The 21,723-nt window shown below is 52.6% G+C and overlaps 6 protein-coding genes across 6 annotated transcripts; 2 read left to right on the top strand and 4 right to left on the bottom strand.

Moving 5' to 3' along the window:
• Positions 1–143: 143 nt before the first annotated feature.
• On the bottom strand, positions 144–545 carry CkaCkLH20_01469 (uncharacterized protein; the record flags this gene model as incomplete). Its single annotated transcript, XM_038884188.1, has 2 exons — positions 144–335; positions 417–545. 2 exons carry the CDS (start codon positions 543–545, stop codon positions 144–146), a joined length of 321 nt encoding a protein of 106 aa, XP_038750780.1.
• Positions 546–1,395: 850 nt separating this feature from the next.
• CkaCkLH20_01468 (uncharacterized protein) lies at positions 1,396–1,755 on the top strand (the record flags this gene model as incomplete). The annotated part of the gene is made up of 2 exons (XM_038884187.1): positions 1,396–1,573; positions 1,688–1,755. The coding sequence occupies 2 exons, from the start codon at positions 1,396–1,398 to the stop codon at positions 1,753–1,755; spliced, it is 246 nt and encodes an 81-aa protein (XP_038750779.1).
• Positions 1,756–2,289: 534 nt separating this feature from the next.
• Positions 2,290–6,118, bottom strand: CkaCkLH20_01467 (uncharacterized protein; the record flags this gene model as incomplete). Its single annotated transcript, XM_038884186.1, has 5 exons — positions 2,290–3,198; positions 3,260–3,567; positions 3,639–3,769; positions 5,514–5,901; positions 5,965–6,118. The coding sequence occupies 5 exons, from the start codon at positions 6,116–6,118 to the stop codon at positions 2,290–2,292; spliced, it is 1,890 nt and encodes a 629-aa protein (XP_038750778.1).
• Positions 6,119–9,830: 3,712 nt separating this feature from the next.
• Positions 9,831–11,442, bottom strand: CkaCkLH20_01466 (hexose carrier protein; the record flags this gene model as incomplete). The annotated part of the gene is made up of 2 exons (XM_038884185.1): positions 9,831–10,503; positions 10,565–11,442. The coding sequence occupies 2 exons, from the start codon at positions 11,440–11,442 to the stop codon at positions 9,831–9,833; spliced, it is 1,551 nt and encodes a 516-aa protein (XP_038750777.1).
• A 3,736-nt stretch (positions 11,443–15,178) lies between these two features.
• Positions 15,179–15,856, bottom strand: CkaCkLH20_01465 (IGR protein domain-containing protein; the record flags this gene model as incomplete). Its single annotated transcript, XM_038884184.1, has 1 exon — positions 15,179–15,856. The coding sequence occupies one exon, from the start codon at positions 15,854–15,856 to the stop codon at positions 15,179–15,181; it is 678 nt and encodes a 225-aa protein (XP_038750776.1).
• A 930-nt stretch (positions 15,857–16,786) lies between these two features.
• On the top strand, positions 16,787–21,053 carry CkaCkLH20_01464 (uncharacterized protein; the record flags this gene model as incomplete). Its single annotated transcript, XM_038884183.1, has 5 exons — positions 16,787–18,762; positions 18,818–19,037; positions 19,090–19,921; positions 19,975–20,416; positions 20,477–21,053. 5 exons carry the CDS (start codon positions 16,787–16,789, stop codon positions 21,051–21,053), a joined length of 4,047 nt encoding a protein of 1,348 aa, XP_038750775.1.
• Positions 21,054–21,723: the final 670 nt, after the last annotated feature.

The following is a 21,723-nucleotide window of genomic DNA, read 5'->3' as shown; positions in this document are numbered from 1 at the left end:
GTAACCGCAGCCGAGACAGTAAGTCGGGGTATCTCGCATCTCCGCGCCTTCGTCGCGCTTTTTGTCTATCCTGTGCATCTCCCCTTCGGACTGGTGTTTCAAACTCAGAGATGAATCCAACGGTATCGTTGGGTTTTGATGCTCTATGCACCAGTGCCCTTGCCCATTTGGAGCTCCGCAACCCTGGCCTCGAGACCGTCAATCTCCTTTTGCTTCTCGTCACGAATCTCGTCTTGTTCCAACTTTGTCCAGCTCCAGTACGCAATCTGGTACGTAAGAGTGGCCATCAGGAGGACTTTGAGGACGGGTCTCGTGAAGGTCTTGTAAAACGTTCCCTGCAAAACACGACGACGTCAGTCCCCTCTCTCTCTCTGCTTCAATCCCTGGGAAGCCTCTGAGGAAGAAGAAGAACTCACCACAATCGACGGCCTCTTCTCGCCGCTTTCTGATGTTGAGTAAAAGCGAGTTACTCCGCGGGGGATCTGTGGGGTGCGCTGGGCGCGAAGAGCTCTGCTCAGGACTGCTGCACTGCTGCGCGCGGCCATTTTGGTCGTGGTGGTGGTCTCGCCCCGATGACTTTGGTGCCCCCCTTTATTCAAATTTCTCGTCGTCTATCTCTCGTCGGTATACTGCGTTCGTAATCCGATGTCGTCGCGTGGGGTGCTCTCGTCGTCCTTGTCGTTGTCTCAATTGTCCATCACCCGTACCCAGAAGAAACCTTGACTTGGATCGATCCCGAATGCGCCGCGCCGATCTGTGGCGGTGCGCGCGTGCATCCCCCGCAACCCTCCGTCGCCAGCACATTTTAAACGCGGTCTTCTTGGCCTTACGCGGGTCCCGCTGTGGCGGGAACTCCAGGGTCTCTCGGGCAGGAAAACGCGGTCCCGTCCAGTGTCCCCCCTTCCCCTTCGGCACCCCTGGCACCGAACAGGTGGCCCCGTTAATTCCCTTTGACGACACATGTCCCGAACTGGGGCGGGTAGCCACTTGGGAAGGTCCTGAAGGGCGAAAAGGTAATTGTCCCTTTCCCGCCCGCCTAGGCGCTTAATTACCTGGTACGAATTGCCAGCATTAGCTTCACGGTAGAGCTCCCTGGCGCAATCTGTCCCTTCAATCGGCTTCCCTGCTCTTCTCTCGACACGTTCAACATCTCGCCCATCACAAACCACCACACGATCAACTCGCTGCCTGTTTGCGCCCTGACGTATATAACAACTCCGAATCCAATTGAGACATCGACCGAGAGAGAATAAGTCTCACCAGAGCATTACCACCGCCGCCCTTTTTTTCTTCCGTCGCATCCTCATCCACCACACACATCCACAATGGTACGCAGATCCCGAAACATCCCAGCAAACGCTTTCGCATCCTCCTGGACCTGCTTAAGAGCTTCCAATGGGTTTCGCCGGAGTGCTAACGATTGTCTTTTCCTACCAGGCGCAAACACCTCAACAGAGACGCGCGAACGCGAAGTTCGCCAAGGACAACGAGGCCCGCATGGGCAAGTCCGAGGAGCAGATCAAGAAGCGCACCAAGGAGGTCCAAAAGTCGCCCATCTCTCCCATGTGGCTCAGTGAGTAGCTTGCCTTTCGCTTCTCTCCTCTCCGCCAAGTTCTACTGGAGCAATTTGGCCCTTTCGTTCTGTTCGATGTGTTAAGAGGTTGGCTGACCCGTCTTCTTTCTGTAGTCCTCCTCGGTTTCGTCGTCTTTGGCGGTATCGTCTTCGAGGTCCTCTCCCGCATGTTCGGCTTCTAAACGAAGACACGCAAAACGTTCCGACTGGTAAACAAGATCGTAAGGCAGCGGCAGCAGCAGTGCGAAGAGCGTGCGATTGGCACACGAAAAGCGTCGCAGAACACAATGCCGTACACGTTTCTCACAGAAATGGCGGTTTCTGGACGGCATCGAGCTGGTGAAGGGGTCGCAAGGGAGACTGCGGACACACAAGACGCGCTCGCCTCGCCGTGGATGAACAAAAGGGGGAAGTTTCTTTTCAAGGCACATGAACCACAGTGTCCCGCCCGTTGATGGTGGGTATTCGAGACTCTGTACAAATACCACAAGTTATCAGGGGAAGCAGAGCTATTTGGCGTAAATGTATTTCAGTTTTTTTTCTCTCTCTCTTGTCGGAGCATTCCATTGGGAATAAGCAATCAAATCAATCTACAGCTTTTTGGTTTCCTTTGGGCCGCGCCGTTGACATTTCCTCAAAACGCCGCAACCTACGCACATAACGAATTCCGACACCGTATACTACATTATGGGGGTGCGATTCATCTCCAAAGAGACTCAGGCACCGAGGCCGCGACGCTGGGCGCCGCCGTCATACTTCATGTGTACGCCGGCGTTGAACTGCTGCTCCAGTTCCTGGCTGATCTTGCCGATGTCGCGCTTGCCCTTGCTGCCAGCCGCCTTCGAGCCAGCCGCAGCACCTGCCTTGCCACCGCCGAGAAGTCGCATCATCTTGTCCTGACGCTTCTGGCCGCCCTCAAGAGCGGTAACATCCCATCCGTCGCCATTGGCATCCTCATCAGCCGCGGGAGCCTCCTCCTCGTCCTTCTTGGTCTTCTTCTTCTTCTTCTTGTCCTTCTTACTAGGAGTCTCCTCGGTGATGGCAGCGCCGCCATCCGATTCGTCATCGTCGTCCTCCTGGGCACGCTTGCGCTTCTTTTCGGACTTCTTGCTCGATTTCGGCTCCTCTTCGGCCTCCTCCTCAGCAGCCTTGGACTTCTTGCTCTTCTTGTCCTTCTTGGACTTCTTCTCCTTGGCGGGAGTTTCGTCGGCCTCGGGAGCCTCCTCTTTGACGACGGTAGGCTTCTCCTCTTCCTCCACCGGCTGCTTCTTGTTCTTCTTATCCTTCTTCGACTTCTTGGGCTTCTCCTCTTCCTTCACATCGACCTCCATTTGCTCGTCGCTCATCACTCTCGCCTCGCTCTCGGCACGCAGCTGCGTGGTCGGGTTCGGTGACTCGGATTTCATCTCGACATCTTCCTCGGCCTTCTCGACAGGAACACCGCCCTTCTTCTTCTGTTCCTCTGCCTCCGAGTCCGAGTCCGACTCTGAATCGGATGAGGAATCAGAGCTGGAGTCGGAAGAATCGTCGTCGCTGTCGCCGTCGTGGATCTTGATGATATCATCGTCACCCTTGGCTGTGCTGCCCGCAGGCTTGTTCATCATCTCCTCTTCGGCCTTCTTCTTCTGTAACCCAAATAGTCAGATCTTGTCCACTTCATAAATGCAGGGAAACCTCGGCACTTACAGCTCTCTGCTCAGCCATGACAGCATGGCGCGCGCGAGCGCGCTGCGCCTCTAGCATGAGCTTCTTGGCCTGCACCTCAAGCTTGTCGGCACGCTTCAGCATGCGGTTGAATCGCTTCTCGTCCTTGTTGGCCTTGCGCGCCTGCTTCTTGGCTTTGTCGGCAGCCTTGCGCGCCGGGTCCAACCATTTCGCGGCACGCGAGACATTGGCCTTGCGGTCACGCTTCGCCTGCGCCTTGATGGCCTTCTTCTCCTTGTTGGCAGCCTGACGCTTCTCGCGCTGCTCGCGTCGGCGAATGATCTTTGCCTCTACGCACGGGGTGTTGTAAGCAATTGATCCCGCGATGCCATCAGTTGTTCTGGCGGCTTTGGGCCCTTACCTTTTCCCTCGGCCTGACGCCTCAGCTCGGCGGGGTCAAGAGGCTTGTCGTTTCCTCCAGGCGCCATCTCGAACGAATTGATCTTGTCGTGCAAGAAGTGTTGGTATCGCTGAGCGTTGTTGAGTCGAATGCTAGAGAAATCAGAGGAAACCGCGAATCCGGGCAAGGACGATCGGCCTAGGTGGAGAAAAAGTTCAAAAAAAATTATGGGAATCTGCCGGGCGGTCAAGTCAGTAGTTGACGTTGGACCCTTGCATAGTGGATCCATTGATCCGTGCATCAATTCTGGTACGTACTAGAAGCTCTGACCTGCCGTATCCGGTAGGACGGGAAACCACGACAGGGCTAAACTACCGTGCCCCTCTTTTTCCGTCCTCCGATACCGAAGGAAAGCTCGCCTGCAGGGACAGTATCCAAAGTCAGGATAGTTAGCTGAAAGGATCCCAGTATCCCCGTTGTTCAACTTTCTGCATTTTTTCTCCTTTTTCTTATTTTGGATTTTCTGATTGGCATTTTGCATCAATACTGCACGACCTCTGGGGCTGCCTGAGCAAGTATTCCGGTTCACCTACCTACCGGCAGCTCCATTTGGACCGGAAAACCCTATCAGCTCCGGATTCTTGCAGGCCGCACACTCACATTAGCTCGCGACGCCTCCCACGACAGTTGGGCTAACACGGCCTTCAGCCAAGGCAGCCTGGCGCCGGGGTGGCCCCGCGCATCGTGGCTTGCATCGGGGAACAGGCACACCAGACCCTGTCACAGCACTTACACGAAGCAGGCCGGACGACTCATCGAGGGCGTTGTGTCTCGGCGGTATGTTTAGAAACGTTGTGCATGCACGTCTCTAGCTATTCGATGGCATGTCGGTCAGAACCCAGAATCTTCTGCTGCAATGTCGGTCAAGAGTGAGTAACTGTGATTCAACGTCATACTTGGTTTGTGTAAGAGGGTATGTTCCAGATGCTAGGCGCCCCCAGGCATAATTCTTTTTTTTTCCAACGAAGTTTCTCATCAGTTGTGTCAATTTTGAGTGCTTGCACGCCTTCAGGAAGACTTGACGATCGTTCACTCACCTACCCCCTTGACGCCCAACTCCCAATCGCGGCATCAGATACCAACACCAGCTTGTCAGGCTCCTCTAAGGGTTCCTTGCATCATCCCCCGTCCCTGCTGGTGGGATCACTAATCTGCATCTTTCGTGTCCAAACACTCTGATGATTGGTCTCAGCCTAGGCTCCTATAACCTCGCTTGACCGAATCGTCGCTAGCGTGGCCTGCATTGTCATGGTTTGCCAGTTGCTACTCATGACCTTTCTACTGTAGCTGTTTCTGTAGTTTCTATGTTTGGTTTCGAGGCCATTTCTGAGTATTTTGAGGATGGAGTGGTCTGTATTGTATTCGTTCTGGTATGCCACTGTGGGCGTTCGTTACTCGTTATCCATATCATCATGTGGAGATTTCCCTCTTCCAAGAACGCCCATAACTGTCTTTGGCCAATACTCCTTCGCGTGGGAGATTTCCATTTCCAAAACAAAAAGTAAACAGTTTAAGAAAGAAATCAAACCAGATAGTGGCGATGTATCAGTGTGCCCACCAGTTCAAACAAAGTCAAAGACGCATAACACAGTCTGCAACCATCATTGCTCAGGATGCTATCCAGCCCAGCTTATCCCTTTCTGTATTCTCAACCATGCCGAGAGGAAAGACTTTAGGGGATAGTGATTCTAACCGCGTCAAACGCCATAAGATAAAAATGCCAAAGAAGCACTTGGAGAATCGGGTATCGTTGTTTAAATCTTCATTCTGGCCGCTCTAACTCCTCAGTTGACGTTAGGCGCTAGGAATTCCGTCGACGAGGCGATGCAAGTCTACCTTTGATAGTAGCCCTGTGCCTGACTCGGGTCGTTGCCCTGCTCGTAATCATGGTAGTACGGCGACTCTTCCTCGTAGTAGTATTCCTCGCCCCCGCTGCTTCCGTAGCTCGGGGGTTGGCGATACCCTGTCGTGTAGTTGGCAGTGTACGTGTTGGCGTACTGGACGTCTTCGCCCACGTACTCGCCACGACGGCTCCCGCGGCGGCTCTCGTGCTCGTGGCCTCTGGAGACCACGTGCTTGATGTTGATGCCGCCCCAGGGGAGGCCTGAGACTTCGTCTTCCGCGGCCAGGTCGTCGGCCTCGGTTGTGTGGTAGATGTTGTGGGCGTTTTCCTCGTTTTGCGAGTCCCTTGTGGTTTGCTCTTTGCTCTCTTGGTTCTTCTTGCCTGTTGCCATGGGTTAGCATCTATATAACTCCATGGGCAGAAAAGGAGGAAAATAGTACGTACGGAACTTGCGTTGAGCAAGACGATTTTGGATCCTGCGGCGCTCTTCCGGGTCTGTGATGTCGGTCCAGTCGTCGGTCTTGCTGGCCTTGGACTTGGACTTTGAGGATTGCTTCCTGGAGCTCGATTCGGAGTGTTTCGAAGTCTTTGACGACATTGCCGATTATTCGTCAAGCTAGCCAAAGAATGAAGTCCAAAAGCCTATCAGCTGGTGTATTGAATTCTCTGGCGGTGAATATTGCTTGTGCAGCAAGTCCGTGTAAGTTGGTCAGGCCAACAACTTGCCCTCTGGACTCCGAGAAAATCAACAGCACTCTTAAGGTCCTGTCTCTCAACTTGAGGCTCGAGGACTATGAATGAGTCTAACTGTGGCCAATCCTCGCGTACAACTATGAGAAGATAGTTTAGCAAGAATGTAGTGATGAATGGTGTGGTGGGAAATGAATATGTGAACAGCTAGATGACGTTCACAGAAAGCTGAGATAGTGAAGATTGCTTATGTGTTCTGAAGCTATAGGAACAACTTCCCATAACCTCAGGAATATCCTCTCTTTATATCAGATTCCCAAAAGGCCTCTTCTTCATGGACTAGGTAGGCTACACACCCAGAAATGAGAACACCCGCTTTGCCGCAGTTGAACCTAGACAGCCTCATGTAACGGGCAGGGCAGACTCGAAGAGAACAAGACACGGTCAGTTGCCCGTAGAACCCGCGCTGTGACGCAGAAACATGCAGCTGCCATCCAGGAATCTGCAGAATAATACTCTAAGCGAAGATGAACGGAGCGGGTCTCAGGCAGGGCATGAGTTCACATCCACACTCGCCAAAAGACGGGAGGGAAGGAGTGTGTGTGGGCAAGGGGTAGCCGTGATCCTGGGTCAGACAGGTAGGTGGTGGGGCGTGTAGTAATGAGTGAGGTGTTAGTCGACTGAAGCAAGGGTGTTTGAAGCTGAGTACGTTGACAGAGTCGTAGTGATGCCAGATGACGGACTGCCTCCGTGGTATATGACTGGACGTGGGAATGGAGCGAACTACAACGATGGATACTCAAAGTATCAGATGTAGTGGAAGAAACAACTCAACGGTCAGGACAGTACATCGGGTTGACTTGGAATGGGTAACAAGACCAGAGGTTCCATGTGGCGGCCCAGTCGTAGCCCAGAAACCGAAATACGATGGACTAAGATGGAGAGACACACAACTTGGAGATAAAAATACGTGGGGGCGTCTTGAAGGTTCCTAGCCTATTCCCGCGGTACGGTACTAAGAGATGTCTTTCATCCACGCCCTTGACTTCATAGGCCTCAAATCGGGGTTCCCCCGACGGAACCGGCCCAAGTCTCTGCGAAGGGTCAGGGAAGCGCGAACGATGGGGCCTCATTGCTGCTGGGGTTGAGAGTGGAGGTGCTCAGGCCGGGTTGGTCCGGTGGATGGAACCGGGCGGTCAGAGGCATCGGGAGTGTGGATCCCCCGGTGAGGCGAAGTTGGCTACAGCCTGGGATCGCATTCATCGTAAAATGTGCCCTTGACAGGGGGCCTGACGAAGCTGGTACGTAAGTATATGCGTATTCGAAAAGAGTGCTTGCACTGTAAGTGTGTGTATGTGCACACCGACGACAGGTAGCTGGACAGGCGCTGATGATTCAGACTTGGCAACGGACGTAAACTTCTCTCAGTAAAAGAAGGATCTGACCCTGGCTGGCCTTGGCAAGAAGCTGGAGGTTGACGGAGACACGGGGCTAGGACCCTGTTTGCCTTCAGCCCTAGGTCGTTTTGACTGTGCCTGACGTGGGTTTACCAGGGGTTTGGCCTGCATAGAGCTTAGATACGTGGTGGCTGTCTCCTGTATTCTTGCCTAGAGCTTGCATGCACATAGAGAGTAGTTGCGCTCGCGGTGCATCACCCGCCCACTCAATCTGACAGTCGCAGAAGCCACACTTGCCGTTGACTTTTGCGCCCGCCGGCGAGGCTCTCCCTCTCTCGCTACAGGTTGTGTCGATTCCCACGCATTGGCTTGCGAGTGCAGCATATCGGCATATCCAAATGGTCGGAATGCCGGGATATAAGGGTGTCATACGACAGGTGATCGATGAATCCTAGCTCAACCTGCAAGAAGATGGGTGCGTCCTCCGCGGAAACGGCTTCCTGTGTACAATACCTTCTGCGTGGACGATTACGACCCGGCCACCCCGCCGTAAGCTCATGGCGTACGTAGCTCTTGTGGTTGAGACCGGCAAGACGGCCAGGTTGAGTCATAATCGGCTCCGGTCTTCTGTTCCGTAGCTACCTGAACTTGGTCAGCAGGCATTGACTTCCGTGTCGCGTCGACCATCCTGGAGGCGCGAGATGTAGTGTGGAAAGATGCGAAACATTCCGAGCAAGTGGACCGCTGAGGATTAAGCTTATTGATAGACCCAGAAATTTCCCCTTTGAACCCCAACTCGCTTGTAGCCGGTCACCAAATTCCACCTTTGATGAGTGGACGAAAAACACTCGGTTGAATCCCGTCCGACATCAAACCGCGCGTAAAGATCCGGCTCCGTTACCTTGGTTTTGCCGTCCGCGTGACCACGAGAATCGGTCACTGCCCCTGGATTCGGTGAAGTGAAACAGGGCGACTGAATCGAGCAATTTGAGGGCATTGCCGTTTTTTCCATGTCCGCATGCCTGCTGACTCCAAGCAGGTTCCTTAGGCTTTCGCACAGTGCGAGCGATTTGGGAATGCTCCCATCGGTTTGTACCTCACAGGTCTGTTGCTTATCTCCCTGCCCAATTGTTCTCGGTCTCCGACGTGAGGAAGGAGGTCATTGAATTCCGTAGGTCGAAGATGGGGTTCCACGGGTCTGATGGCTCCTGACGTCTGCCTGGCAGCCTAGGCACTCGGGGGGGTGGAGGGTCGAGGAGAAACGCCACCGGCGAATGGCACTCGATCGTGACGGCCATTGCGAAAAAGTAAGCGACGGGTCTTAGATTGCACTGACGTCGCCGGCTTCGAGTTTTAGAGTACGCGCGGCTGCGTTTTCATTTTCGAAGCCAATATTTGTGACGCATCGTAGTAGAAGCAGTCCAGCAACTGAGTGTTTCTGCCTGAAGCTGATGGAACGTTGAGTGAGAGGTCGCTGTAGAATCTAGACCGCACGGCGATCAACAGAACTGCCACTGCTGCACACGCCAGCTCGATCCGTGTTCTTCCTCACGTTGAGATGCTCGACAAATGCAACAGCGGCTACCGTACCCGACATTTTCGTCTGCGAAAGATATCCGATGGACCACTGATGACAGCAACGATAGTAGTGCTAGGCGATAAGTAGACCATCAGTGGCTGGATCTGTCGTGAATGCGCCGGTTCATTCGTCGTTGAGTTGGTTGAATGTTGGATGGTGGGAGAATCCAACGCAAGCACGGGAAGGAGACAGAAGACACTGAGGGATGGACCCATATAATTCAGAACGGCATGCGCAAAGCTCAATTCCATTGGTCGTTTCTGGGAACCTGTTCATCCAATGAAGGTTTGGTAGCATCCCAATTCTTTCCTCTTCCGAGTCCTTGCTGGTCTAGCATTCAGCTTGAGAAGTCGTCGCTTCACATCAGTCCCGAAGGTCATTTCGCAAAGCAACCTCCTCCAGAAGCCTTGATGACCTCCACAGCACAAAGTTATTTGGAGAACTCGTGGATTCTTCGAATCCAGTCGATTGGTGCCCCTCATGTGTTTGCAGATCACTCCAATTGGCCCAGGTTTATGATGCTGTGCTTGTCTTACTTATACATCTGCGTATATAAAACCGCGACTGAGACAAAAAAGCACGCCTCATTTGGAAGCAATGAAGCCCGTACTCAAACCATTCCTTGCAGACCGCTTGCTAGACTTTTATGCCTCCTCAAGATGGTCCGCCTTCTCATCTTTCTCCGATCTGAACTCCTGTGGCATGGCGATGGGCCGAGTCTTGGCGTATTTGACGGTGGCCCAGATGGACGGCGACTCGCGGAAGAGGAGATCAATCTCCTCCAGGTTGCGGCCGGTCGTTTCCGGGAACCACAGCCACACCGCGATCGGGAACGTGAACGCGATAACGGCGTAGACAATGTAATACTGGTAGCCGATGCTGTTGATGGCGACGGGAGTCACCATGATGACCAGAAAGTTGAATAACCAGTGGTTGGCCGTGGAAATAGAAGACATGGCCATGCGTAGGCGTAGGGGGGCGATTTCGGTACAGTAAAGGTAGTTGGCTCCCATGAGACCGATCGGGATCCATGTGTTGTAGAGGAAGATCCAGAAGGCAGCAGATATTTGGGCCGCATAGTTGTCCTTGCCAAACGAGGTGGACACGGCGAGGGCGATCATACAGAGGGACATGCCGCCGCCGCTGACGATGAAAGCTGCCCGACGTCCAAACCGATCAATGGTGAAAAAGGCAATAAAAGAGGCGAGAAACTTCCAGGTGAGGGTTCCGCCGCTCATGATGCGAGACTGTTGACTAGACATGCCGAGGTTCTGCTGGAAGAGAATCGGCGCGTACACGCTGACGAGATTTGAACCACTGCAGGTATATCAGTTTCCGCAAGTCTCGAGTGTTCAGTAAAGGCCCAGAGCGAACATACCACATTTGCTGGTAAAACTGAAGACCCATGCAGAGAAGGAAGCGATACAAAAGCTTGTCTTCGCCGTTCTTTAGCATATCCTTCATGGAGACCGCCGTACCCTTCGTTTCTTCAAGAGAGTATTCAATGCCGTTCAATTCGGCCTGGACCTCAAGAGAGTCTTCTGGTAACGACTTGAGCACGGCAATAACTGATCGTGCCTGTTCGGAGCGACCTTTCATAACCAGCCAGCGAGGCGATTCCGGGAAGAAGTAGATGGAGGACATGAGAACGATGGAAAAGAAGCAAGCGATAGCCAGAGGTGGGCGCCATGTGATTGGGCCTGAGTGGAATTGGAAGAAGCCGAAATCGATCCAAGATTCCAACATGTAACCCAGGCACATAAAGCACCCAGACATGACAACCTGACGGCCGCGATTGGCCGCAGCAGACGTCTCAGATTGCCAGACCGGTACAATTGAGCTGAGCTGACCGATGCCAAGTCCACAAATAATACGTCCAATCGTGAATTGCGGCAGACCGAAGGCAGAGCACATCAGCACTTCGCCAATCAAAGTGAGAATCCCGGAAAAGAAGATGATGTTTCGACGCCCATAGATATCGCCAGTCCAAGAGCAAGAGAGAGAGCCGATCGTGGCGCCAATGGTGAAAGTAGCAACGATGAACCCTTGGAGTGTCGAGTTTTGAGATTTTTCGGCGCCCGAAGTGTTGACGGTATCGATCTGAGGGAACGTTTTGACCCAATCCTCTTCCGTCAGGAGGCCGCCGACAACGCCGATGTTGTAACCGTACAGAATGAAGCTCGGCGCAATGATGAGAGCGATTCTCAGGGTGTTGAGCGCATCGCCCGTGAGGCCGAAGTATTTCTTCGAGCCCATGATGCCAGCCGTGTACCGGGATTCGCAGGATGGGATGATAAGACAAGACGGAAAGAAAGAAAGACTCCGAGTTGGAAGCTCTGGTTTGTCAATGGGAGAATCGGGACGGTGGTCAGCTTTTTAGCCTTTTCCCCCATGACGACCAGTAGGCCCATACTCTACGGGGAATAGATAACTCCATCATGGAGCTTGAGATGCCTATGGATACATGTGTGGGAGGATTGCGGAGGTACCCGACCCCGTGGAGGGCGACGCGGAGTCGTGGGGCCTGACCGACTGGAGGATGGGATGGACCCAGATAGCATGCCTACTATGGGAGGATCTTCTTTCGATTCAGCAGTTTCTCAGAAGGTCCCCCCGCGTCTCTCATACGACATCATGGAGCGCTTCGGTAGGAGTGGGTTTCCGGGTTACTCTAAGTTCCCCGTTGTGAAATCTGGAGCTGGCCGGGAGCCGGGGCAAGACGACAAGGCCTACGATGCATACAAATTATCCCAACCCTGATTGGTGTTGCGTAGGCACTGCATGGGTTGAGCCGCTTGTATTCATTGTACCGTAAAAGAAGGTCTCCCCCAAGAACAGCAACCTGGGAATGATGAGATGACCCATGAGAATGGCCGGCTGACAGAAGCTGACCTTCTCACCGCTTGGTGGGATAATATTCATGGGGAAAGAAATTTATGAAAAGGTTTGCTCCAAGCATACTCATGCTTCTGACGAACAGCCGATGAACTCACAGGCCGAAGAAACTGACCGACTGTCATCAACATGCAACGACATTTCGGTATTACCAGTAGGGAAAGTCCATTCCGCACAAGTACCCATCGTCGGAACTCGGAGTGCCTAGCAACTATCTTCATATATGAGTCGAGTGCAGATGATGCGGCGGTAATCCGAAAGGCCATGTCGAAAACCCGGCATTCAGTTGCAGGAACATTCGCCCCATGTTTACAGGCCTAAATGGGATGATTGCTGCCGGCTTCGTCGGTTTTGACCCATAAGGGTGGATAGGGCGCGGGAGTGAAAGTGCGAGTCGACATTGTCCGCGGCGTTTCGCAAGGCCGCTTCTAAACAATTGTCCGAGGTCTTTCAAAAGTCCGCAATTGATACCATCATAGATTGGATCATTGTTCTTGTTTGAAATTCTGTTGCGTTACTTCAGAACATTCGCTGGCTTTATTTCAGAATATCAAGATCAATTTGTGAAGTCCATAGGGGGTTGGAAGTTTCGAAGAGCTAGTGCGGTTAATTCGCCAATTAACCAAGAGCTTGGCCATCCATTGCCAAGAGCCAAGGTAAGCTTTGCTAAAGCTTCGAAAGTCCCGTCACAACGGTGACGGGCAGAGGAGCTTCATACTTCCGTGCTATAGATGAGTAATGTAAGTACCGTCCATCCATTGGATCCTGGTCATACAGGATGGCAAGGATACTAACTCGAAAGGCTCACTTCACTCGTGGTTCGCCAAATAACAAGGCAACCTGGTTGACCAGGCTACCATGACGGTGCTCGTCAGTGACGCAGCCTGTCAAGTACGTACGCAGACGTGCTTGGGCAAGTTGAGTCCAGGGCAAGAAGAGGGTGTCGTCGATATGTGCCCCTTCAGCTGCACCGCCGCACGGCTGCCGGGCCATCAGCTCGCCGTCGGGACCATGTTCAAGATATGCCGTCTCCCAGAGTTGGGGTCATGGTTGCACACCACCACCCCGGAATTCTGCGCCGTATCCCTCTGAGGTTTCCGAGGGCAAGGTAGCCAAAGAGCGTTCTTCCTCACACACGCCGTACTAGCAAAGCCACTCAGCATGCCTGTGTAACAACGTAAGGTAGTTGAGAATGCTCAGCTTCGCTATCGAGAGACAAATACATCGTCGAGTCTCTGCAGAGAACGATTACCGTCACAGTTCGACTTGTATCTTGGCGCCCTGTGACTGTATCAGTACAAGCATCCCCAGCCCAAATATGTGGCGCCGTTGCTGTAGACCAAATGGCCTCAGCCAACTCACCTGTGGAAGGCCAAGTAGGCAACGCCAATGCCATGCCATGTATGCTGCATTACCAATTCGCCGATGACTCACGCGACCTCTAGTGAACATCGGATAGCATTGCAAGCAAGCATCAGAAAGACGTATTGCAGATCCTCCAACAGCTATCTGTGTTTGGTTTTCCACTGCATTTGGTGGCGTTTCTTACCGCATCCAAGTGAATGCGGTTCCAAGAAGGCATGTCTGGATACTTCTTGAATCTGAGTGTGTCCACGGTTTGGCAAGGGACTTAGAGCATCATCAAAGAAAAGGTTGCCTTGCCTAACGACTCAAAATGGCGCCCGGAATGACTTGAGAGACTAAGTGATAAGGCGCTTCGGCAAAGGGCTCATGGTAGGCTCCCGGAATGGCGACATTCTAGCGAAATCAACCAGGCCCTTCATGCAACGCGCAGGTGCGGCAGCATCGCACCGCGACGATGCTGCGAGTGATCAAACCGCTCAGCCCTACAAGGAAGTGACTGGGGACAACCTTCCGTCCCAGGCTGCGTCCATGTGCTTCGCAGTTTTACACCCACATGGTCGATCCGCGAAGAGCTCAGGGCATTCTTGTGGTCGAATTCGTCGACCCTTGCGTGGTCGCCGTGCTTTCGGCCCTTTGAAGATAATGCTGGAAAGTCGTCGCGACGGCTTGGTGGTCGTTCTTTTAAGCTTTTCGATCTTTGCCGTTTCAGGCCTTCAAGCATCTCCATCTCCATGTAGGAAGCCACCCAGGAGTAGAAATATGAACATTTGTTGCTTTTCCTACGCATGTTGCAGCAAAAGTGCGTGCTATTGATGTGGGATCATCTCTGCACCATGCTTTCGCAAATCCCACTCAAGATGAGCGTACTTTTTCTTCGCAATGGTTGCCGTTTTGGAAATACCAAGTCGCTATTTGTCAGTTACTCGGAACGAGTCTGTCAAATTCAAGGCGTTACTGTCCTCCAACTTGGGAATGACGAGCATCCTGTTGTAAACGGCCAGAGAGTAAGCAATGCCAAAGTTAGCCCGACTTCCCCCATCATACGCCCACGGGAACCTACTGCTGAACAGGCTGCAACGGCGTCGATTCTCATGCCTAGATCCGTCTGCCTGAATGTACACGTCGCTGATCTACCGCTGATGCACACCCACAGGCTCGTAGACATGTGAACTTGTACGAGGGGGCTCACAATGGATGTCGCAGGCCGTGGGGTCTGCTCCAATTCGGGCACTCCGTAGCTGCAAACCGGATACTTAGGATCTGGCTGGACCTTGTACGAGATAAGTCTATACGTCTCTTGAGCTATCGTGGTTGCAATCCTCATCAAAGGGGGTGGTTGAGTAACTCACTGCTGTGCACTTTATGGAACCACGCCCCGGTTTGCCGAATGTGGTATGTCACCACTCACTGAATTGTTAGTAGCTTTTATACGAGCGGTGTGGTTTCGAAGGTCTTGAAAGTCCTAAAATAGAGATGCGACTGGGCACAAATCACAGTAGGAGCTACCGATCGTCATTCGAAGGGGAAGATGCTGCAGTGTACCGCGCTAAGAATAGTAGATGAGTATCGGAAAGCCTCGAGACACTCAGTCGCAATGGCCCGGGGTAATCGATGATCGCTGTCCGATTTTTCAACCTCGTATCGTACAAGATCTATGAGTATAGTACAGTTGTTGGTGTCAAGTCGCAGGAGACTGGAAAACGGACGGCGCGCGCGAATTCCCCCAACAAGTTTATCGTAGACCCTGAGCTTCCCTCTCCGCCTTGCGAGCCGCAATGGCCTTTCTGAAGCGGACTTCACCTCTTCTACGCTCACCGCCATCAACCTTGTGTCCTTGCTTGTGCTCCCACATTCCCTCCGTAACAACCACGCGGGCTCCCTCGCCGGCCTTGAGGGGTAAAGCGTGAGGGCCGGCGATGGTATTGGCGCCGCGCACCGTATAACCCTTGGGAGTTTCGAGGTTATCGAGTGATTTGAACTTCAACTCGGCGCCCGCCGGCACGTTAACAACCTTCTTCCTGTCCGTCACAGGATCGCGGACGATCTTCAAGAAAGCCTCTCCATTCTCCACGTGCTTGAAGTCACCGCCGGCGCCAAATTCACCCTTCCTGTATCTGTCCAGCCATGTGAGGAGGTATCGTCGTGTTCTCGGGGGCTCGAGACCCAGCTCCCGGAGCTGTGGCGATGTGAGGGTAAAGAGAGCTTCCCATGACGGGAACTTGTCGACGTGCTGGCCTAGGCCGCGGCCGAGGACCTTGAGTAGAGTTGGGACGTCGGGGATGAGAGGTATCGGTGACGGAACAGGAGGAGTCTCCCTGGTCTTATGAAGCCATCTGGCCTGGCATGTCGGTACGACGGGGGCCTTGCGCAGAAGGGGACTCAGGAACGGTTGAATCCTGGATGCTTTCATCTTGGCCTGGAGCACGTGTCAGTGTCAATTGCAGCGTTCAGAACAGTCTGCAAGTCTATAATCTTACTGCATGGAGGTTTGAGCTTCTCAAGCCAAATGAGCGGCCAGTTCTAAGCTTGCGCGCGGCTGTCGTCGAATATTGGGTCTCGCGATGTTGCTCGACTGGTCGCTTCCCAATTTTTGTCCGAGTACACTAAGGATCGGGATGACTTTGCCTTACATAAGCCGATCATTGAGCAGGTCTTGGCAGTATTGCCTCACCGCCTTCTTTTATTAAGTCTAGTGCTCTTGGTACGCCAGCTTGTTCTGCCAAGGGCACCCTCCGCAACCTAAACTGCCTAAGCACTTCCCCGCCATCCGTCGCGCTAAGAATTAGGCGACGGCGCACTGCAGGCAGGAGACGCGACGGGGCGTTGTTGCTTATCGATTAAGCTAGATACCCTGGCAGCTTCCTTCCTCCTTCACTTCAGGCTTCACCCTCAGACTTCCCTTCAAACACCTGAAGTAAATTTACTTCTTTCCAGCTGTGCGAAAACACAGCAGATTCAATATGTCTGCCCGTTGTTGAGGCAAAACGAAAGCTACTAATCAAAGTACGCCTGATCATGGGTCGCACGAAGCAGACAGCCCGTCGCGGCAAGCCGCTCCCGGTTACATCCACTGTTGGATTTCATGGTTAGTTCACCCATCAATCACTATGATGAACATCCATAACTGATATGACTTTAATAAGAACAATGGCCAACTGAACTCATCAGTCAACTACGTACCTTGCTCGCTGATCATGAAGTACATGATGGCGAGACGTCTGAACCGCCTGCAAAGAGAGTCAAGCGATCTGGCGGAGACTTGAATGCGCTTCTTGTAGCCCGTGAAACCGTCGATATTGGACGAAAATGCCCAGGGGATTTGCTAAGCTCAACGACACAACTGGCAACTTATTGCGACGTCGGATCTCTCCTACACGTTGGAGTCCGCTACAACAAGGAGCTCGGAATTGAAGCCCGCGCCAAGTCGAAGTCTTCTATACACGCAATTATCCCACTCCATCCGAATGAGATATCCGACCGGTTTGAAGCGTGTCTTCATCTTTTTGGGAGCGGAAGATGGGCGAAGACGGACAAGGAGGGCGAGATGTGGGTGTCCCTTGACATGGCCCTGCTCACCCGAGGTGATCATCTGCATTTGGAACTGTGCTTCAGTCTCTACTGGAATGAGACGAAGACGCCTTACAGCTTTCTGAGAACAACAGCCGAGCGTCGACAAAGTCAAAATGTGCTTGACCTTTTTCTGCCTGATGACTCGTTCCCAGTAACAAGGGGAAGAGATAACTGGTCGCCCCTCGACTTCTACGAAGCAGCGCATGTTCCTCCGCGGGAAGATGATACCGGGCTTGGAATTGAAGTTCCAGAGTTGACGGCATCGCTCTATCCCTACCAAAAGAAAACACTCAACTGGCTTCTGAATCGGGAAGGTGTCCGTTGGAAGGATCCTGGTGACGCTCTCGTCTCCTTTGAACAGGATCCCGACACAGCCCACAGCTTTCGAAAAATTCGAGATGATCTTGGGACTGGCAGAACGTTCTACGTCAGCTCCCTGTACCATATAGTGACCACCGACCTGACGCCTTTCCAGCTGGCTGAAAGAGCGGTCAAAGGCGGTATCCTTGCTGAGGAAATGGGTCTCGGCAAGACCCTCGAAGTCATCGGCTTGGTTGCGCTCCACCGTCGACATCTCAGCGAGAACGACACCATGGTCACGGCAGAGGGGGACGAGCTGGTCATGACTGGTGCCACTTTGATCGTCACGCCAGACTCCCTAAGACAACAATGGATATCGGAGATTCAACGTCATGCGCCGCACTTGAAAGTGAAATTCTACCCCGGTCGCAAGAACGCGAAGTTCGATACCGAAGAATTGCTTCGTGCAGATCTGGCATGTCAAGATATCGTCATCACCACATACCCGGTCCTGTCATCTGAACTTCACTACGCTCTCAAACCACCTGAGAGGTCCCGCCGGCAGGAACGCAAATACGATCGACCTGAATCACCACTGACGAAGATACATTGGTGGCGTGTTTGTCTTGACGAAGCCCAGATGATTGAGAGCGGGGTTACCGGAGCTGCCGCCGTCGCAAAGATCTTACCTCGTGTCAACGCATGGGGCGTCACTGGAACGCCAGTCAAGAATGACGTGCAAGACTTGTTTGGACTTCTGGACTTCTTGCGCTACGAGCCGTACGCTTCCTCTACTCAGATTTGGAGGGCTTTAACAAGGTCTCATAAGCCTCTTTTCCGTTCACTCTTCGGTAGCATCGCTTTACGACACACAAAACAGCTTGTTAGACACGAGATAGCCGTGCCTCCGCAGAAACGATTCGTTATCACGTTGCCGTTCACTGCCGTGGAGGAACAGTATTATGGGGAGCAATTCAAAAACATGGCCAAGAACTGCGGGTTGGACCTTGCGGGTGTTCCTTTGAACGACGAGTGGAAGCTTGCGCAATACGAAACTGAGATGCGGACATGGCTGAACCGGCTAAGACAGGCAGCTCTTCATCCTGAAATCGTTCAACGGCGGGGCAATGGCCGGAAGGTCGGGCCCATGCGGACAGTTGACGAAGTGCTAGATGCAATGCTCGAGCAAGGTGACGATGATGTCCGAACCGAGCAAAGGGCGTATTTGCAAGCACGACTTCTTCGTGGCCAGATGCTGGAGAATGGCCCGAGAGTAAGGGAGGCCCTGGCTATTTGGGAAAAGGTCAAAAGGGATGCTTCGACCATAGTCGCAGATTGTCGACAAGAGATCGAAGAAGCCCTCAAAGAGTTGCGGACATCTGGTTCAGACCAGGAGACAGCTATCGAACTTACTTCTGGCGATGGTGATGAGGACGAAACAGACGAGTAAGTCAACCGAGCATCAAAATTTTGAGATAATACTAATCAGCTCATCTTCCAGACTATCCAACACTGGCCGTGTCGGCGAAGCCCGAGCCAAACTTCGTCATGCCCTCGACGTCTTGCACAGGGCCACGTTTTTCTGCGCGAACGCATTCTTCCAAATCAAGACAGATAGTAACCTTACTCAGCCCGAGTCGGAGGAGTTCAAGAGATTGCAAGAACTTGAAGATGCCGAGTATGTGAAAGCCCAAGAAATTCGACGGGAAATTTTGTCCGAGGTAGGTTCGCTACGGAATCGATTCTCTGAGCCGTCAGTTAACCGACTTGCAGAGTCACGGAAAAGCAATGTCTTTGATCAAGAAACTCGAGCGACAGGCTCTGTCACAATCGTTTGTGGAGATTTCCGAACTCGTAGCTAGCTCAATGAAGGGGCTGGAAAGCGCGTCGACCATTGAAATGCTTGAAGAGTTGTACGGCATCCTCAACGAACAAGCGAACGTCATCGACGAGTGGCGGGAGGCGCTCATCAAGCTGTTGTCTGAAGCTCTCATTGATGAAGAACAAGAAATCGAGACCACCGGCGAGGAGTTCACTGACTCAACAAAGATTCAAGAAGAGATCATTGTCTACGTTCAGGTCCTACGTGCCGTCATCGCCGACCGCCAGGACGCGATTTCAGGACTTGAAAATGCACTGGTGAAGCACGAGACGAGGGTTTCTCTGGCTGCCGCAGAAGAAGGAGACGGACCGGCTCCGGAAAAGCTGATAGCTCTTTACAAACTTCGCAGCAAGGTTAAGCCGGTACCAGACAAGCATGGATCTCTGCGGCGAGTAATCGCAGACCTTCGAGGCATTGCATCGCGTCTAGAGGGCTCTGGCGGACGGGCGGGCGTTGAGCGTGATATTGTTGTGAGGCAGATACGAGAAACACAGGCGCATATCAGCGCTCAAACGAAGGCGTCCACGGCGCTAGAACGCGAGATCGACCGTTTCACGAGCGCGATGAACGCCAGAGTCGAGTACTACAGACAGTTGCAAGCGGTATCCGACAGCGTTGCTCCATACGAGGGCCAGAACGACCAGCAGGCCATTGATGCTTGCGTAGCGACAGAAGATCAAACGCGCAGGAAGCTTGATGCAGCGAAAGCAAAGCATCGATACTGTCAGTAGTCTAGACCTTGCCCTGAAAGTCTACATGCTAACCGTTGCTCCTAGTACTCAACCTGAAAGAAGCCGGAACCCAATCCAATGAACCTCGCATGTGCATCATCTGCCAGTCTGCCTTCACGACCGGCGTCTTGACAGTTTGTGGACACCAATTCTGCAAGGATTGCATGAAACAGTGGTACAGAGCACATCGCAATTGCCCTATGTGCAAGAGGAAGCTGAGACTCACTGAACTTCATGACATCACGCTTAAGCCGAGGGAAGTCCGGATAAATGAGGATACAGCCACTGCGACATCCACTGGAGACAACAAAACCCAGGCCATTAGGACCAACGGCATCTACTCGCAATTCAGTTCAGAGAAGGTAGCACAAATCAATGACATTGAATTGTCAGGCATGTCGTATGGCACAAAGGTTGACAGCATCTGCCGTCACATCCTCTGGTTGCGGGAGTCTGACCCGGGGGCCAAATCTATTATCTTTACCCAGTAAGTTGACTTTTGCCTTGTGTGTTGCCACTAGACCGCGCTGACCCAGTTCTTTTGCAGGTACCGCAGCTTCCTGGGCATCCTCAGCTCTGCTTTCAATCGCTATAAGATTGGATACTCTTCAATCGATTCGCCGACCGGGATCCAGAGATTCAAAGAAAACGCAGGCACTGAAGTATTCATGCTTCATGGCCGCGCGCAGTCAAGCGGCCTCAACCTCGTCAACGCCAGCCACGTCTTTCTCTGCGAGCCACTTCTGAACACGGCCCTAGAACTGCAGGCGATTGCTCGAGTGGACCGGATTGGTCAGAAGAACGAGACTACCGTATGGCTGTACTTGATCGAAGGATCGGTAGAAGAGTCGATATACAACTTGTCAGTCAAGCGGCGTATGGAGCACATGGGGAATAACTCTAAAGGCAAGTCGAAAGAGTCTAGTCCGGAGGTGGCCGAGCCGATGTTGGAGGCCGCAAACACGCTGGAACTAGAGAAAGCCTCTCTTACCCACCTCATGAGCAAAGATAAGAATGCCGGAGAGACGGTAGAAGCAGCTGATCTTTGGGAATGTCTCTTCGGTCGTGTCACAAGTCGTGTTACGACCAGCGTTGCAGACGGCATTGCTGAGTACGATAGCTAAGAAGGGGCGAGTAGATTTTGGGAGGACTCAACGGGTTAATAGCACTAGAGGAGGGGTCGCGAGGCATTTCAGAGGCGTCTTTTCGTTCAGTTATTCGAGGTGGTCTTCAACATTGGCATCAGCTTGATTATAGAGTCCTGGAATATTCGAGCAAGTGGCACAACTAGGCCGATGCAGTTTATAGAATCAACGGTATAATACCATCAAGAAAGCAAGGCCATTAGTCAATATTGCCGATTTCTAGGAGGCCCAGTGATCGTTGAACATCGGTTCTTCCATGTCTCGTAATAGATCCATACATTTTAGAGACCTGTAGCTCAATGCCAGTTTCGTTGAACTGAGGTGGTAGAAGATGAAATAATTTTGTAGGCTTCAGTCGAATAAAGAATGTCTGACATCGGACTAGTAGGCATTACAACGACCCTGCATCCAGATCTCCGTCCTTTGTGAGACTAGGTTGCTGAAGACTGCAAATGGATCAGTCGCAGGGGCGGGAACAAAGCCGTGGAGGTTCAGGGGTTCAGGGATCCACGCAGCTGGCAACAGCCGTTGCGGGGTCTTCCTTGGGGAGAATTAAGTCATATCTACCACTCCCAGGCTGACAGGCAGCCGTCAATAATTAAGGCAGCTCGTACAACACAACACATCCCACCTGGAGGACATCCTCAGC

The sequence above is a fragment of the Colletotrichum karsti genome (assembly GCF_011947395.1).
Source record: "Colletotrichum karsti strain CkLH20 chromosome Unknown Scaffold3, whole genome shotgun sequence".
NCBI classification, from domain to species: domain Eukaryota; kingdom Fungi; phylum Ascomycota; class Sordariomycetes; order Glomerellales; family Glomerellaceae; genus Colletotrichum; species Colletotrichum karsti.
Note: the sequence above shows the minus strand (reverse complement) of the source record. Positions and strands in the feature narration are given on the sequence as shown.